Consider the following 18,302-nt stretch of genomic DNA (forward strand, 5'->3'; position numbering starts at 1 on the left):
ATCTTTTGCAAATGCTAACATAGGCTAGTTAGCGAGATATTACATGCAAATAAGCATGCTGCTATGAAATATTCAGGCAGTAGGTGTTTGACTATGCATTGATAAAAGCAGGGGGTTAGATGCAGTCACCAATATCTCTTAATGAGTTGGTGGTGGTGGGTATATCTCAAACAGAGAGGTGAGAGGAGAAGGGGCCGCCCGCTCGCGCTTAGCTCTGAGCAAACATCTCTGGAGCTGCCTGTAATTTATGGGTCACTTTATAGGCATATTGATTTTAGTTTTGAAATGGGGAATAAGGGCTCTGATGGAACAGAGGTCTAAGAAACAGAAGGACAGGTACGTACCATGCTGACAGGGGCTGAGACCCTCGGGTGCTAAATGTGTTCAAAAGTCACACAAAGGGTTTTTTAGGCCTATGTAGTTATGGGTTTAGTTGCTTTACAGCCATCTAGTGACTTGTAGCCATATTAGCTGTATTCACTATCTGAGGCAGTGTTGTTGAATGCTTCGATAATATGAAGTGGTAATATATAAATTAAAGAAATGTTCCAAATTCAATACGTTAAACTCAATAGACAGCATTTGTGCCAAAAAACATTTATCACCACAAAAAATTATTTTGACTCATTCCTCATTTATTATATATATAAAAAGTAAAAACACAGTTACATTAAAGCATTGCAATGGAAGTCAAAGGGGCCAGTCCATGAACGATAAAATGCTCAGTGTTTCAAAAGTATAGCCACAAGACATAAACATTATACATGTTAACATGATTTTAGTGTGACATAATCACTTTCTAACCTTATCTTACTCTGTTGCCATGACGACGAACCTTCATAAACCCTGTAATCCTTGAAAGTGATTTTATCGTAACAAAATTATGTTTACGCATTTAATGTTGATGTCTTGTGGCTATACTTCTGAAATGGTGTGCATTTTAATGTTTACGGACTGCCCTATTAACTTCCTTTGTAAGTGCCATATTTTAACTGCAATTTTTGCTTCTCTATTCTAATAAACGAGGGACGAGTGGAAATAATTTTTTATTGTATCAATATTATGCCACAAATGCTGTTGATTGAACTTAAATTAAACCTGTAACATTTATTTTATTGACTGAATCGAAGTTATCAACATAAATGGAGCAACATGTGTGATTTATTTTGTTATAAGAAAATATGTCCTTATTAAAAGGTAAAAAAAGATTTGCCAGAGGGCAAATATTGCACCTTTATCTAAACCACTTTTCACACTCTTAAAAGGACCATCACCTTCAACTGGACATGTGCTTAATCAAACCTGGGACTTTCTGCTGGCTTTAATTAACGTCCAATTTAAGACAAGTCCGGTTAGCGATAAAAGGTTGGCAGGTTGTTTCTAAGTTAAAATAAGGACAACACCACTGATGTTAAATGCTAAATAGGTGGAAGACAGGAGAGTTATTTCCCAGCAAATGCCCCATTAGTCTGGAAAGAGTTTGTTTACTGAAATACATAAGCCCATATTGAGTCCTTATGGGAACGAAGCTACTGTAAATGACAAGTCTGCGATGACAGCATGTCAATCTTTATTAAAGTGCAGTGGGTATACCTCTATTTTACTCTCTTCATTCCTCCTGTCTCTTTTCAAAGATGTGAGAGGAAATCAATATGAGAACGAGGGCAGCAATCTGTAGCTTATACAATAATAAAAATCACCTGCATGGCAGAACAACGCTAGAGTGCTATGAATGCATTTGCCTGATGTTTTATTTACACATAACCCCCAAATAAGTTGCCCTAAATCAAACCCACCAGATAAGATCGGAACAATGCACACTTTGTTGCATAAATATACATGTCTTGAGGTGAAATGTGTGCAGCAACATCTTGCAGTCGCATAAACCTGATTGCATGCACACATTCGTACACGCACGTGCACAGCAGGGTAATATTCCATTTGAACTTCAGAGCTAATAAAACGCGCTAGGCACCTCTTGGCTACACTCTCCAGGTGAGATCTGCATGAAAGAGCACGGAGCTGTGCTTAAATGCTGATCTTGACAACTTTCTCAGCAACACAACAAAGATTACAAAATTGAGCCTGGTTTCTTCTCCGCCAGCTACAAGCATTGCGCAAGCTGGGTGAATCCCTCCGCCCCTCTTCTGCTTCCCCATCAAAGGTTCCATTTGAATCTGACACCTATTTTATGTAAACCATTTTAAGCGTGTGTACCTGGATGATACACAGCAGTGACTGGCATCTCCAGAAGACATTAAAAGCATCTTCTTGACACGACAATCGCTCCTCCAAGGCACGCCGCCACCCGCCATCTCACTACCTCAGATCACGCTGTCTTTTGTCGTAGTGTTTTCATGTAGAGGTTACAGTACTGGCGTCTCTGACTCAAGAGGGAAACGAGGGTGTCTCGCCCCCATTTTAGCAGCTGGCAATGGAGAAACACTTTGTAGGATGATTGCTATAAAAATGTCCTATCACACAGACTATCAGATGTGGAGCGATTCATTTTGTTCTCTTAAACCACTGATTCACACATCATGACTTAATAGCGAGTATGGTGGGAAAATCACCACATGATCTCTGATGCATGGTGTGACACCATGAAGGTAAAAAATGACGCACATTGAGCATCAATTGCATGGAAGAGACAATTACTTTAACTCTGTACTTTGCCTGAGGCAAACAATAGCGTTGGGAATCGTAAGGAATGGAACAATCGTGGTTCCAATTCTGATTCCACCTAACTTTCTGTTAACGATTCTTGTAATATTTTTAAGAATTTATGGCCACGTCCACATTAATTGCATTTCTCTATGTTTACGCCCCCTCATCCACATTGTTATGACATTTTCCTCAATCAAAATTGAGCATTTCGAAAAAGCATACTTTGGAAAATGATGACGGTAGTAAAATGAAAACAGATTAGTGTGGATGTGGCCTAATATTTGAGCTGCTACATAGCGATGTAGGAAGTGTTGTTGGAGAATTTCAGTACGGTGTTACATCCGCATTGGATGGAACTGGACATCATGAAAACCATTCAGTTTTGTTTCATTTATTATTAAAAATGGAAACGATTCTTAACAACAACCTGTTCTCATTTCTCAACCCTAGTTAACTTGGTATTTCTCGTTTTCATCTTTTTTGGTCGACAGACATAACTAGGGGCTGTGTCGATACAATGAAATATCGTTATATTGCAATACTTTTTTAATTATATTTTGTTAAGATCCATGTATCGATATTTATATTAAACTATGTGTATTCATGTAAACACACAGAAAAGTTGGCACACTGTTACTTCTAAATCAATTTAATGGGCTCACAAAGAGATAAAAACGTGTTCTGTATATTCTTGACTTGTTTGAGGTGGACTCTCTAGATTATGTCTGAAGCTTTTGTGATGTTTGCCACCCCACCCACACACCCAACAATGTCTCCACTCTCAAATTGCCATTTATATGAAATGACGTGGACATTTACAGCCACCTAACGCTTGTCAGATTATTATTTCACAGTTAATTACAGATCTAGTTAGAATATTCAAATGAACTGTTTCTCCATTCTCTTTCCTCAGAGTGGCAACTTGATAACTTGCAATCTCATAGACTGCAAACACCTTCTTCCTTTGATGTCCTCCCACTCGCATCCTGGCAACAAAGCCAGCCAATTACAAATGAGCTAATTAACTAAATTGTTGATGGAGCATGAAGAGTTTATTTCACTCCGTTAGCCACACCATGACAACACTGAATATGTGCCAATGTGAGGAGGCTTGCGGAGTTATGCAGGTTGACATTAGCTTTTGCCGCTCGTAGCCAGCCCATCATCCATTCATGTAACCGAGGAGATGCATGCTTAATCTCTGGTCATTTCTGAGTGCTAACTCTGACAGGCTGACATACACTTTGGGAAAATCTGTCTATAGATTCACAGTCAGTGATTTGAAAGCTTTTTTCTTTTTCCTTTTTCCTTTTTCACACAATTTGGCATGCCCAATTCCCAATGTGCTTTTAAGTCCTCGTGGTCATGTAGTGACTCAATCCAGGTGGTGGAGGACGAATCCCAGCTGCCTCCACGTCTGAGACCATCAACCCGTACATCTTATCACATGGCTTGTTGAGCGTGTTGCCACGGAGACATAGCGCGTGGAAACTTCACGCCATCCACGCCCAACTCACCATGCGCCCCACCGTGATCGAACCACGTTATAGTGACCACGAGGATGTTACCTCATGTGACTCTACCCTCTCGAGCAACCGGGCCAATTGGGTTGCTTAGGTGACTCTGGGGGGGGGTAGCCAGCGTCTTTACCACTGAGCTACCCAGGCCCCCGAAAACTTTAAGAATACAAAGTTGGAATTGTTTTTTTTTCTTCTTCGATTTGACACAATTTTTGATAGAGGGAAAAGATCACATAGAATAAACTTCTCATTTTAAACTTCAAAATATTTATATATAGAGAGAGAAACACAAAGGCCTGGGACATTGATGAAGTGTGAAAATACTTCTTTCGGAAAACACAGTGAATGCAATTAATAAAATACAAGCAGAATGAATTGTTTGTAAAAAGCCAGGGCCGTAACCACAATATACATGGATATATTCATATAATATTGATATATATCAATATACAGACTAGTGGTTGATCCAAATGGGTTCTCAATGGCAGATTTCCCAACTTTTATATTTGGTCCTGTCCCAATCGTAAACCGTATAATACATTCTTGCATAAAACCATTCTTACGTATACTGTAGCATTACATTTTATTGATTTACAACCAAATTTATTCTGGCCGGGTCTGCATATTTCATGAATGAGACTCAATTAATGTACATACACTCTATCATACTAGTCACTTACTTTAAAAACTGCCCAAAGTCTTCACAAACACTTTCACATCCTGGCCACTTGCACACCCCATGACCATAGAGGGAGTGTGATGCTCCGGTCTCTTCGTGCAGTGAACTGAAAAAGAAATAGAAAGACAAAAAAAAACTTTTGAGGTTGGCTACCACAAGCACCTGCCAAGTCAAAATCAACTACAGTCAGGTTAAAACAGGTCAATTTAGTGCAGATCTCTGTAATGGTTCAACTTCCAAGGCTAGTTTGGGTGAAGGGCAGCCAATTAAAGTAATGAAAGCAGATGTAATGCTCTAAAAAGCTGGAAAAACATACACAATTTAATTAAACATCTGGCCACTGTGTGATTATTGATCCAGAGTTTTTCCTGAGGAAACATGTGTGATAAAAACAGACACGCTTTCAAGAAAACTTGCTGACTAAATTTTTTCAGCAGACTTTTACCTTGTAAAGCCATTATGGACAGTTTGTGTAAACAGTGCAAAAAACGGCCAATGTGCTTCAATTTTCATCAGGAGATTAATTTGCTGTGGAAATGACATTAAGGGCACAACATGTTGAGAAAAGACATCAAGGTAAGATACGACCGCGGCCAGAACAGCAGGTTCTAATGGTGCTGAGGGGCTAACGTGTGAATGTGAGGCCAAGCAGACACACACACAAACCTCACTGGCTATTTTACCTTGCCTGTATCGATCCAGCACATCTTAGTAAGTCGCCAGTTCTGACAGCACAACACACTTCATGATTATGAGCTACCTAAGAGACTACAGAAATGCATGAAAAAAAAAAAAGAGAGTAACCCAACTCTTAAATTATTTCCCTGTCTTTTTTCTTTATCTTTTCTGTTCTCACCCTCTTAAGATATCTCTCTCACGAAAGGGTTTTCAGTGAAGACACAACGTACTTGAAACCAATTACACAACACATCCACCTCCAGTGTAGTCAACGACTGTTGCTACATACTAACATATTGGTGCTACAGACTGAATAATAGATGTCAAGGAATGGAGAACTATGTGAATATATGTTTTACTGGAACAGCGGAGTGTATAAATGCTTGGTAATTGCCACACTGGCATTTTGTATTCTATTTACATGACAAGCAGTGACGGCAAAGCAGTTTCAAAAGAAAAGCAAGGTATTAAATTCTTAATGTACGAGGTGAGCTGCATGTTCCTGCCACTGTAAGTTGCATCTCCATGTGTTTGATATAACGGAAGACACAGCGTTCAATAGCATAAGGTCTCTAGGGATGTTTCACTTATTTAGACTGATATCCAGAGATTAATAAACTATTGATGAGCAAACAAACAAAACCACACAGCTTTCCCTCCAGGATTGTGCATGTCTTGTTTCTGGTTTTGCAAATGGGGACATGCACATCAATTGTTTTGTTTTTATCACGTATAACATGAAATTCAGAGTTTAAACGGTTGTGTGTTTTATGTTTGTAAATGCGTCTTTGCTTGAATGTGTTTGTGTAACACTTTAACATGAGTTTGTGATCATGAAAGTCTGACAAATGGGAATTGGAGTCTTAGTGTTAAGCACTACTTTTCAGACATTTATTACATAGACAATACCATTGGAGAAATCAGTGGTTTTGCTCTAAAGCAGAATGGTTGTCATTAAATTTGGGACTTGAACCAACAACCTTCCGATTACAAGCCCCAATCTTTAGCTACTACACTACATGTATATGCGTACATGACAGTACCTCTCTCTTCGGTTGTTGAGGGCTGGGGACTGGCCGTTGGATATACTGTGATGGGTGATGGGCGGAGAAGCTTTGGAGTTGTTGGTGGAGACATTGGAGGAGGAGTTGGTGGTGCTCAAGTCCAGGCCACTGTGTTTTAGTCCATTGTCTTCCATGGTGTGGCTGGCGGTGACATCTTTCCAGAGTTGCTGGAGTTCGGCAGGGCTTAGTCCGGCTGGAACACACAAATACAGAGTAACAAATGCATTAAGGAACATAATCATCCAAAAATCATCCCATTTTGAAGTCATTTCCACCCCTTCTGAAATGCTGCCCTATTACAAGTGGCCCATATCATGATTAATATGGATAAACCTGTGCAACTCTGTTGTGTTCTCACGCAATCCAAAACTTGAATGTCACACTTAAGCATCTGGAGGTAAACCGGTGCGAGATTGACTTGGATGCTCATTCCTCGCCTTGTTTCCACTGGATCCAGAAATGCAAAGCAACCAGAATTCACTGGGAGGGCATGAACTCATCCGTGCACGATAATGCATTCATAAACGAGCCACTGTCTGCAGAATCAAATCACTGAGTAATCCTTTCGAAGATAAAATGACTATTCTGCCCCATGTCGCCACAGTGATACTCCAATTAAGAGCCATTTTCAAACTATTGTTATCCAGTGCCATTTCGTTAAACACGGTAGCACCAGGTGTTTGTTCCAGGAAAAGCAAATGGCAACAGCTCGTCTTCCTCTGAGCTCTGAGCTTGCACTGCGAGTCAGTAAACAACAACAACAGGCAAGGAGGGGAGGGGGAAGATAGAGATAGAGAGAGAGAGCAACAACAACAGGCAAGGAGGGGAGGAGGGAGATAGAGATAGAGAGAAAGAAAGAGAGAGAGAGAGAGAGACAGAGAGGAAAATAACAGCCTCAAAGACATAGGCACATGAGAGAGAGAAAGAGAATAAAAAAATAAATAAATGAGCCACACAGTGAGTGTTCACACTTGATTCGATTGTTTGGTCTAAATCAGAGTTCTTTTCCACCCCTCAGCCCCTGCAGGTCTATTTTCAAATTGTATTATTTGCATCCAAACCACTGTATGTTTGCGTTATCAGTGCAAGTACCACCGTGATTACTAGAGGAAACTTATACTCAGGACTGTTTTTATAAAACCACTCTTCACTGTTTTGATCTTGTTTACGTGTTTCAAGAAATTCAATTTATTTGGAGACTAGCATCTATTTCTGCAAATTATATGCCATCAATGGCGATTCACTTCCGTGAATAAGGACAGATTGCTGTACAAACCAACTGCGAACCGTTCTGTCCTTTTTCAAACAGACTCTTGACTCTTTTGACTTTTTTAAAACAGACTTGGATGTGGTTAGTTGGTGAGCATTTAAGTTCGGACAACCACTTTCAAACTAACCAACTGAACCAAACTCTGATGCCAAACGGATACGGGCTCTAGTGTAAAAGTGGCATATAAGAGGATATGTTCTCTGTACAACACACACAAATATACTCAGATGGTTGATGTGGGTCACATGAGGACGTTACCTGGAGGTAGAGTCTGTCCTGGGAGGGTGGGCTGTCCTGGGCCGGGCGGCAGAGTGAGGAGGCCCTGCCTCTGCATGTTGAGCAGGTGCTGTTGCTGCTGCAGTTGCTGCATTTGCAAGAGCTGTTGCTGGAAGACCAGCTGCTGTGCTGCCAACTGCTGCTGCTGCTGCTGTTGCTATAGTGAGAAAGAGAGATAGAGAGAGAGCGAGAGAGTGAGCGCATACACACAAACGCTAATCACTCACATAGGCTCTGCGTACATGTGGCCCAAATGCTGCCCACCCTCCCTAACCTTCCTTTCTTCTTTCTCCATCTCTTTCACCCACACGTCTTGGGTGGGTGTGTAGGGGGAGATGGGTGCCTCCTCCTTCCACCATTGATAGTTAATTGTCTTGAATTTCTAATGGTCCATTAAAGCTTATGGGGCCAAAGGGAGGGAGGGAAACAGAGATAGAGAATTACAGCAACAACCCCCCTCTCCTCTGAGCCCTGTTTACCGCCAGTCGAGTCTGCCTCTTGCATAAGCTGGCGAAGACAACAACAATAACAACAACAACAAATGCAACAACAGCAGTGGTGGCGGCAGACCAAAGAAAAACAATGCAGTGCTTCAGTGATCAAGGCATAGTAGCTGCGCTTGAAATCGTTCCATGGATGAAAAATAATCTCATAAATCAGATGTATGCTATTAAAACACTAAGCAAAGCATTTGACAGAGCAAAATTATGTAGCTCAATCCCATCGTTACCAAACAGGGAACTGGGCCTCATTCTTGAAACAGCAGCAGAACTCATTTCATTGCAAATCATTCGGAAAGTCATTCTTATATGGATTGTAGCACTAAACTGAATTGTCACAATGAATTGAAAAATAATGCAGAACAACAGTGATCAAAGCATAGCAACAGCACTTGAACTTGGTCCATGGAAAGAATAATAAACTAAAACTGTACCAACTAATATCGTAAATCAGTTAAACGAAAATGTTACATAAAACACAAAGCACATTAGTGATCAAAGCATAGCAACACCACTTGAAATCCAAGGATTTGGATCCAAGGATGAAAAGTGCATGTGATTCATATATACAATAACTTTTACAAACTTAACATTTAACTAAGTGAAATTTATTTGCAAATTACCAAAATTACAAACAGCTAACATTGGGCTCATTCTTGAAACATTACATCATATTTGACATACACTTTGGTTTTACGAATTATTTACACAGGAATTTGCTCTACTCATGTTTCATGAATGAGGCTCAATGCTCGTACAACTTTGTACATGTCAGAAACATGAGACACCATTCTGTTTTAGAAATAAAATAATATCGTTCATGAAACACAAGTAGAACAGATTTTGGTGCAAATCATTCGTCGTGTCATTCATATGTAAACGGTTGCACTACAATGTATTGTCGCAATTAATTGAAAAACACTGCAGTGCTTCAGTTATCAAAGTGAAATCTGTCCGTGAACGAAAAATACTTGTAAATCAGATAAACGATAATGTTACAAAAATTCAACACAAACATATATTTGGTATATTCAACCACAAAATATAATCTGTAAAAGAACATTTTTCATATCGGCTATATTCACGAGACATAAGCAGAGCGAAATCGTGTAAATCATTCGTAAAACCGTTCTTGTGCAAATTGTCGCATTAATCAGAAAATCAATGCGCCAATTTGAAATAGTGTTTAAAATGGTTTCAGGGAAGAAAAATACTGAAATAGCTTCAGGGATATGTGTAAATCATATAAATGATAACGTTACACAATTAAACACAAAACAAAAAAGCACTAGTTCCAATCCCAAAGCATTAAAGCAAAATCCCATAGTTAACCACAGACAGAGAATTTTCGCAAAATACAACTCATTTGTGAAACATGAGCCAAACAAATTTCTGCCCAAATCGTACGTAAAATCATGTTAGATGCAAAAAATCATGAGCAGAACGAATTTCTGCCTGAATAGTTCGGAAAACATTCCTTATGCTTCATTAATTCAATGGGACAAATTATGTTAGAATGGAATTATAAATTATTTACACAGAAATTTGTCCTGAATGTGTTTCATGAATGAGGCTCAATGTTCGAACAACTTTGTACATGTCGGAAATTTATAACATTACTCTGTAGTCTAGGATCTAGGGATGCAGTATGTACAGTGGTGTAGCATTTGCATTTCCATGTTGTACAGACTTAATTTATTAGCTGTTTTTAGGAAGTCTGGCTAAAAATGACTGAAATTTGCTTCTGTTGACAAAGTCTCCAGAGGTCCATTAGCAAACTGAGAGTTGGTTTCTGCCGAGACCCTGTTAGCTTCAACCCTCTTTTCTCCCTCTCCTATTCTCCTGTCTGAATACATTACAACCTACTCAGTGACAAGAAAGCAAAGACCCCCATTACAGGAGAAAAGTTAAAGTTCCAATTTTTACTCTGAATTATGCTAGCAGTACGAGCGGAAATGAGCAGACTCCAGAGGAAGACCTTGAGTCAAGATGGTGAGGAAGACCTCACTCTCTTAATTTAGGGATAAGAGAGAGAGAAAAAGAGAGGCAAACTTGTGATTCGCTCACTGGAAAACAGACTGCATAATCGAGTGAGCTGCGTGGATTGGCCCCATCGTCTCGTGAGAAATAAGGGAGCAATTTCTATTCCATATTTGATGGCACGAGCCTGAAAAAAATCTATTCGCAAATCCAAACAGAAACAAAGCCTTTGGGAGGTCAGTCTCTGTGTTGTAGGCCCTGCATAATGGCTTGCCTGAAGAGAGACAATGGTGGAAGGTAGTAGATGAAGAGAGGTTGGGGATGGGGGGGGGGTCTGTGATTCCTAGCTGATCAATTTAACTGCTTCCACACGTTTTGTTTGGATTACCGCCCCTCCCTACAGTTCTTTGCTTTTTTGATGCTTGCTCCTCCTTGTCAGCAACTCTCTCACTTGTCTCCTTCTGTCTGTCTGTCAGACGGATCCGCAGCCTGACTGTCAGTTTGATTTATGAGCTCGCTGTGGTCAAACTTTTCAGCTTGTTGGCCCAAACCCACCACAGCGGTTCAATAATGAACAGACACTGTGCAATACACTAAAGCATGCCTTTTAGCATCAACCCAACTCTGCATCGCCTCCAAGGATAGAGATGCTGCCTAATTTTAGCACTTTGCTTTGTTCTGTAACTGGCCACAAACAGACCAAGTTTTCTCAGTGATAAAAGAGCGTTCCCTTGTGCAATGACAGCAGAGACTGATTTACAAGCAGCTAGTTGTGGCAAATGCAGAGAAAACCATTACTTTGCCTCATGCATGTGTATTGGTGTTAGTATCATACCTCTTTTGCCTGTTTGCCTGGGTGTTGTTGCTGCAAAAGCTGTAGATGAAGTTGTTCTTGTTGTTTCTTATAGAATTCCTGCAGGTGTTGCTGTGGATACACAGACATGGACATATGTTACTACAACTAAACCTGCAAAGAAACATCAACTGTACAAGAATCCTGCTGACAAGTAGGGCTGTTCACATAGGATGCATTCTTGCCATTTATGTGCATTATTGTTCAATTGTTGGTATAGGTACACATGCGCAAGATGAATGTCTTTGGCCGTTGCATCGATTCAAACTGGTTTTCAGCATATTACGCCATGAGGATCATATTTAAGTAACCAGAAGAATTTGGGATAGGCACCTCAAATGTATGGAGTTTATACATTAGCAACAATGATTGGGAGGTAATTAGTCTATAAACAGAACTTTTGTTCAATTCCATTTAGCATCCAGTGTAAATACCCCAAAACATGAAGTTACAATATCAATACTCTTAATCTGTTAAACAAAGCAGCTGTTTTTTTGTTGTTTTTTTTCTGCCATTTAACCACTTTTAAATAGAATATTTTATACTACCTTCAAAACAAGGCCTAAAACAATGGGGAGAAGATGGGGAAATAGGTTTGGAAATTAAGCAAACAAAACTCACACCTGCATTGCCCCCATTAGCACCAAGGCTCCATTTTTTGACCAGTTTTCTATAAAACAAAGCAGCCATTTTTTTGCTTTTTTGCCAATTTTTAACACAATATTTTATAGGACAGTCGAAACAAGACATGAAACAATAGGGAGAAGATAGGGACATGAGATTTGGAAATGACACAAACGGGACTCGAAACTGCATTGCCCCCATGAGCACCAAAGCTTAATGTTTTGGACCTTTAATCTATAAAACAAAGCAGAAGGGTTCTTTTTCTGACTTTTTGCCACTTTTTATTAGGATATTTTTATAGGACAGATGAATCAAGTCATGAGACAATGGCCAGAAAATAGGGAAATGGGAATGGAAAATTATGCAAGCAGGACTCGAAACTGCAATGCCCCAATTAGAACCAAGGCTCAATGTTTTGGAACACATGCCTGAACCATTAGGTCACAGCTCCAAAACAATAGCTGTATATGACTTTAAAATACTTTAATACTAGCACAAGTTATTCCACTTTTTTTTTTTATTTTGCCACCGCTTCATTAATAGAACATCTCCCATGAAGTTCGGCATAAATACGTCTGTATCTCAGAGTTGAACTACAATTGAACAAACAGAATTGCTGCCAACTGAGGGCTCCTGAGGCTGCACGTTATGCCTGGATGTGCTTCTGCATGTCACATCATAAATAACGTCTCTCTCCGGTCGAGACAAAGAGACCAGCACTTCCCCTCATCATGCATCTCCATATGGACTTTTATGCGGCTGCACATTACCACTGGAGGAACAATTAATCTTATTGCCTATATATTTTTCGCTCTCTGATGCCTTGACAGGCAGTGAAATTCTGAAATGAATGCAAAGCACTCAAAGGAGAGAATTCATCATTGTGAATTAATGCATTTAGCACACTTCTCTGCTCTTTCGCAGAGTGCTGTCCTCGGAAGCTCATCGTCAGAGTACAGGAGTGCAGCTCTCCAATCTTGATCAGGGTGAGACGTCTTCAGTACATGACGCTCGTCACCGTTAATACAGACCTAATTATAATCAAGGCTAACCATGTAAAACTGCCAAATGGAGATGTTTTTAATGAAGAGATCACTCTGAGAGCTTTTAAAATTACTTTCAAAGATAAAAACTACTCTTGTTGGAGCCGTGGTCTACTGTTTGGCTCGCATGCTTTGACACGTTACACCTTGGTGCTCATGCTGGCAACACAGTTTGAGACTGGTTTATGTTGTTTCCCAATTTCCTCCTCTTCTCTCCAATATCAAGTCTTCAATGTACTAAATTAATTATCTACTTAGTGTTTACTGCAGGACAATTTAGTTGGGAAGCAAACTCTTAAGTTGTATTTGCTTATCTCTGTGCAGTATTTGTCCCCAAAACATGTCCCAGCTGAGAACAGCTAATTACGTGCCTGTCCATATTTGTTTCCCTTCATCTAACTATGTCAAGGACAGACTAAGAGCAAGAAAGAAACTGTATTATGGTGTTAAATATGAAAACAGGAGTTAAAATATAAATATAAATAGCATTGCATGTTTAGAATAAAATATGTTATTTACTTTATTTATTAAGCATTTTTACCTTTGATGATGTCTCGAAAACATCAAGGATTTGTGTATGTGGATTTTTGTGGGACTCTGTTTGTGTGTGTTCTTACTTTGATATTTATGGGGACAAATTGTCCCTAAAAAACTAATCTGACAAATTTCAGATTTCTTTGGGGATGTTTGGGACATCATCAAAACATTTTATTCTAAAAATGCAAAAAATCTTTTAAGGTGTATTGTTAGGGTGAAGGACCCTTTTCACACAGAATGCGTAATGCGTCCAGCTGCGCTGTTTTGTAAACATGCACTAAATGGACGTCTTTGACAGATGCGGTCTTGCACAGGAGAGCCATGTTTTTTTAGATGCAATCTGTGCCGTTTCTATACATAAACATGCGCTAGATGGACGTCTTTGATCGTTGCATCCATCTGCCCTGCACATTCTGTTTTGCTTTTTGAGATGTGTCTAGTTTTCTTTAGTGCAAGAACACATTTGGCTTAAATGGCCACTAAGTCTGTACTTATTATACTTGAACATTAAAATATAAAAACATTAAAAGTCCATGGTACAGTCTGAGCCATAGCCTACTGCGCTCATGACATATAATGATGATGCATCACGGGTGACCCGAAGTCCTGGCTCATGAGGGCTTTTCCCAATTCCATTCTCACTCTTCTCCCCTATCATTTCCTGTCACCTCTCCACAGTCCTCTTGCTAATAAAGCCAGATAAGGCCAAAGAAAAGAAACAATACTGTATGTCACAATTTTGATACCTACAGTAGGTACTGTAAATAGGTAAGTGTGTACCTGCTGAAGCATGACTGCTTGCTGTTGTTGTAGGAGTGCTTGGAGCTGCTGGGGGGACAGAACCTGCTGTTGAAGGATTTGCTGCATCTGTTGGGGAGTGATCACCTGTGGACTCATCATCGCCACAGATACTGGCACCTGAGAGAGAGACAAAGAGAATGAGAAAACATTTGCCACGTCTTTATATAAACTGATGCTATCATACAGAACAGAAAGCTTCTCTTCACGCCACTTTTTACACTCTAAGAAAGCAAAACTGTGTGAATGCAGTATATCTAATCATGTACGTAAGTTGAAGTCATAAGTTTACATACATCTTAGCCAAATATATTTAAACAAATTTTTTCACAATTCCTGACACTTAATAGTAGAAACATTTCCCTGTCTTAGGTTAGTTAGAATCAATACTTTATTTTAAGAATGTGAAATATCAGAATAATAGAGAGAATAATTTATTTCAGCTTTTATTACATTCATCACATTCCCAGTGGGTCAGAATTTTACATACACTTTGTTTGTATTTGGTAGCATTGTCTTTAAATTGTTTAACTTGGGTCAAATATTCTGGGTAGCTCTACAAGTTTCTCACACTAAGTTGCTGGAATTTTGTCCCATTCCTCCAGACAGAACTGGTGTAACTGAGTCAGGTTTGTAGGCCTCCTTGCTCACATACGCTTTTTCAGTTCTGCCCACAAATTGTCTATCGGACTGAAGTCAGGGCTTTGTGATGGCCACTGCAATACCTTGACTTTGTTATCCTTAAGCCATTTTGCCACAACTTTGGAGGTATGCTTGAGGTCATTGTCCATTTGGAAGACCCATTTGCGACCGAACTTTAACTTCATGGCTGATGTCTTGAGATGTTGCTTCAATATATCCATATAATTTTCCTTCCTCATGATGCCATCTATTTTGTGAAGTGCACCTGTCCTTCCTGCAGCCAAGCACCCCTACAACATGATGCTGCCACCCCCATGTTTCACGGATGGGATGGTGTTCTTCGGCTTGCAAGCCTCACCCTATTTCCTCCAAACATAACAATGGACATTACGGCCAAAAAGTTCATTTTTTGGCCGTAGCTTTGCAGCTTTGGCTTCTTCCTAGCTGAGCAGCCTTTCAGGTTATGTCGATATAGAACTCATTTTACTGTGGATATAGATACTTGTCTACCTGTTTCCTCCAGCATCTTCACAAGGTCCTTTGCTGTTGTTCTGGGATTGATTTTCACTTTTCACACCATACTACGTTAATCTCTAGGAGACAGAATGCATCTCCTTCCTGAGCAGTATGATGGCTGCATGGTCCCATGGAATTTATACTTTTTTTTTCCCTGAGGTCTTGGCTGATTTCTTATTATTTTCCCATGATGTCAAGCAAAGAGGCACTGAGTTTGAAGGTAGGCCTTAAAATACATCCACAGGTACACCTCCAATTCAGTAAATCTATTGACAGTAAGTCAATTAAAGTGAAACAATCTGTTTGTATACAATTGCTGGAAAAATGTCTCCTGTCATGCACAAAGTAGATGTCCTAAACGACTTGCCAAAACTATAGTTTGCTAATATTAAATCTGTGGAGTGGTTAAAAAAAATTGTTTTAATGACTTCAGCCTAAGTGTATGTAAGCTTTTGAATTCAGCTGTATATATAAATATATATAAATACCAGTGCATGTGTACTTTCTAACTCTATACTATATTTTTTTCAGCTACACCCAATGGGATGAGCAATGCGCTTTAAATAGAGTAGGATCTAAATTAGATGAACCCCTGAACTCCCATAGGTGATTTGAAGTGCTACAAAACACTAGAAGACAGCAGAAAGATGCACATATCTCCAGAGCGGACAGGGACAGTGGGTTGGAAGCAGACACAGGGTCTATTGAGGAGCTGTTAAGCTATGTTACATGGATTCAGGCAGCTGAGGTTTTGAAAACTCATCTAGAAACTTCTGATTGAAGCTGTGCTTGTGTGAAGTATTCTGTTTTACAGAGGTAAGGCAAATTACCAGTTGCCTCTCGCTGTGCATAGAAGTTTCCAAGGTACATGCTTGGAAAAAAGCAGCCAGAGGCGCAAGACTTCTATGAGATGTATTTTTAAAAAATTTATGTCATTTTTTAAATGATAGGAATCATTAAAATAGCAGCTGTCAAACTGTGAGAGAGAACTTCTTCTGCAGAAAAACAAAACAAATAAAATATTATTGCAGCCCACTCCTTATGAATCGCCATTGAAACGCATAGCTCAATAAAGCATACAACTTCATTCTAAGCATCACTCACTTGCTTGACAGCACACTGCTTTAAAAGGGGAATGTGCAACATTTACTTTAATTTGCCTCGATTCTTCAAGCCTGAAAAATGAAAAGTCTTGCAGACAACCTAGACGAAGAGACAAACATTTTTTCCCTCCATTTCTCTGGACACTTCACCTGCATTCTTTGTACTTGATGATGCGTGTTGCAAGATGTAGTATCCAACTGTACATCTGTCTGTTATAAAGACAGCTTCAGTGTCTTGACAAGTAAACATCTCTATTGGTGTGTTTTTAAGGTTACAAAAGATATGGCGAGATGGACCCGGGATACATTAGAATGTTGCGAGGGGTGCAAGCGTCATGTCAGGAGCCCGGCGTGATGCGTGGGGCTCCTCGTGGCAGCTAATCAAGACCGCTTGATTGCTTTCCGTACGTCTGAGCTCTCAGGGCCTTGACACGTCCTTGTTTTAGTCTCCTGGCTCGGCCCAGCTCAGGTTCCCCTCTTTGATTAGCCGAGACATTTGCATGGTCACTACACATTTTTCATTTTAGAAGTCATTATGCATTAGCGCTCCTGAGCACCAAGCTTGACTAATCCTGATGAACTGGATCTGAAGGTCACACTACATCCCCACTCATATTCATATTCAAACAAATCCAAGCACCATTCTCCATTAGACCGGCCCCAAAACTCAACGAGCACTGCTATGGAGGAAAACGCACGCAAATACACTTTCTTTCTCTCTTTCCGTCTTTGGGGAGGAAATTTGTGAAGAGGGAGAAAAAAAGACAAAGGAACAAAAGCAACAAAGTCACAAATTAAACAGCTGCATGTAATTATGCAAATGTATGCTTACACCTTCAATGTTGTTAAACCTTAAGACACATTTGTGATGTGTAATTACCCCCAGGTTCAGCCAGGGTTTTGCGCCGGCCTAAATGACAATATACAGACCGAAGCATGAAAATACAAGTGGAGATGTTCTCATTACGCCCATTATTTGTATATTTAAATGAGGTCTTGGCTGAATAACAAACAATCACCTTTCTTGCTCCACAGTGCACGGAATACAATAAACATGTAAATTTCTGAAAAATTCACTACATTTATTTATCGACCATAGCTGATTATGTGTACTCCAAAAGGCATGGAGGACTGAACTAGGGAGTATTTTCACCTAAATTTACAGATAAAAAGCCAAAAAGAGGCTCAAAATGACAACAGTGAATTTTGGAGACGCTCCTCAGTCTCTCATTAGCTTTATCACTGGGCAACAGATGATAAGCATCTTCATTTCATGTTCTTCCAAACAAAAAGATGAGAAAAGAGTCGCTCTTCCTAGTCACACACAATGCTAATTCCAGCATTTAACGGCAGCGTTTTCTGCATGATATATCAGAGCTTGAAAGATGAAAGCAGATAAGTAATTGCTCTCCTGGTTCTTATTCTTCACTGACAACCCATAAATTTAATTTTACACACACGTTCATTTACATTTTCGAGTATATGACATGATAATTGGCGGAATATAACACCTCCATTCCGCGGGATACTGCGGGGGGCGATGATTGACAAG

General features: G+C 39.7%; 1 protein-coding gene across 5 annotated transcripts in view; it reads right to left on the reverse strand.

Moving 5' to 3' along the window:
- Window positions 1–18,302, reverse strand: part of LOC127637527 (forkhead box protein P2-like) — a 128,297-nt gene that overhangs the window by 25,221 nt on the left and 84,774 nt on the right. For all 5 annotated transcript variants that reach the window (XM_052118621.1, XM_052118620.1, XM_052118619.1 and 2 more), the window contains 5 exons: window positions 14,472–14,609; window positions 11,470–11,559; window positions 8,137–8,311; window positions 6,588–6,801; window positions 4,868–4,972 (listed from right to left, as the gene is read on the reverse strand). In XM_052118621.1, the coding sequence (XP_051974581.1) occupies window positions 4,868–4,972; window positions 6,588–6,801; window positions 8,137–8,311; window positions 11,470–11,559; window positions 14,472–14,591 (704 nt within the window). In that variant the 5' untranslated portion in view covers window positions 14,592–14,609. The remainder of the gene's footprint in view (window positions 1–4,867; window positions 4,973–6,587; window positions 6,802–8,136; window positions 8,312–11,469; window positions 11,560–14,471; window positions 14,610–18,302) is intronic.

This window comes from Xyrauchen texanus, chromosome 45 (genome assembly GCF_025860055.1).
Source record: "Xyrauchen texanus isolate HMW12.3.18 chromosome 45, RBS_HiC_50CHRs, whole genome shotgun sequence".
In the NCBI taxonomy this organism is placed as follows: domain Eukaryota; kingdom Metazoa; phylum Chordata; class Actinopteri; order Cypriniformes; family Catostomidae; genus Xyrauchen; species Xyrauchen texanus.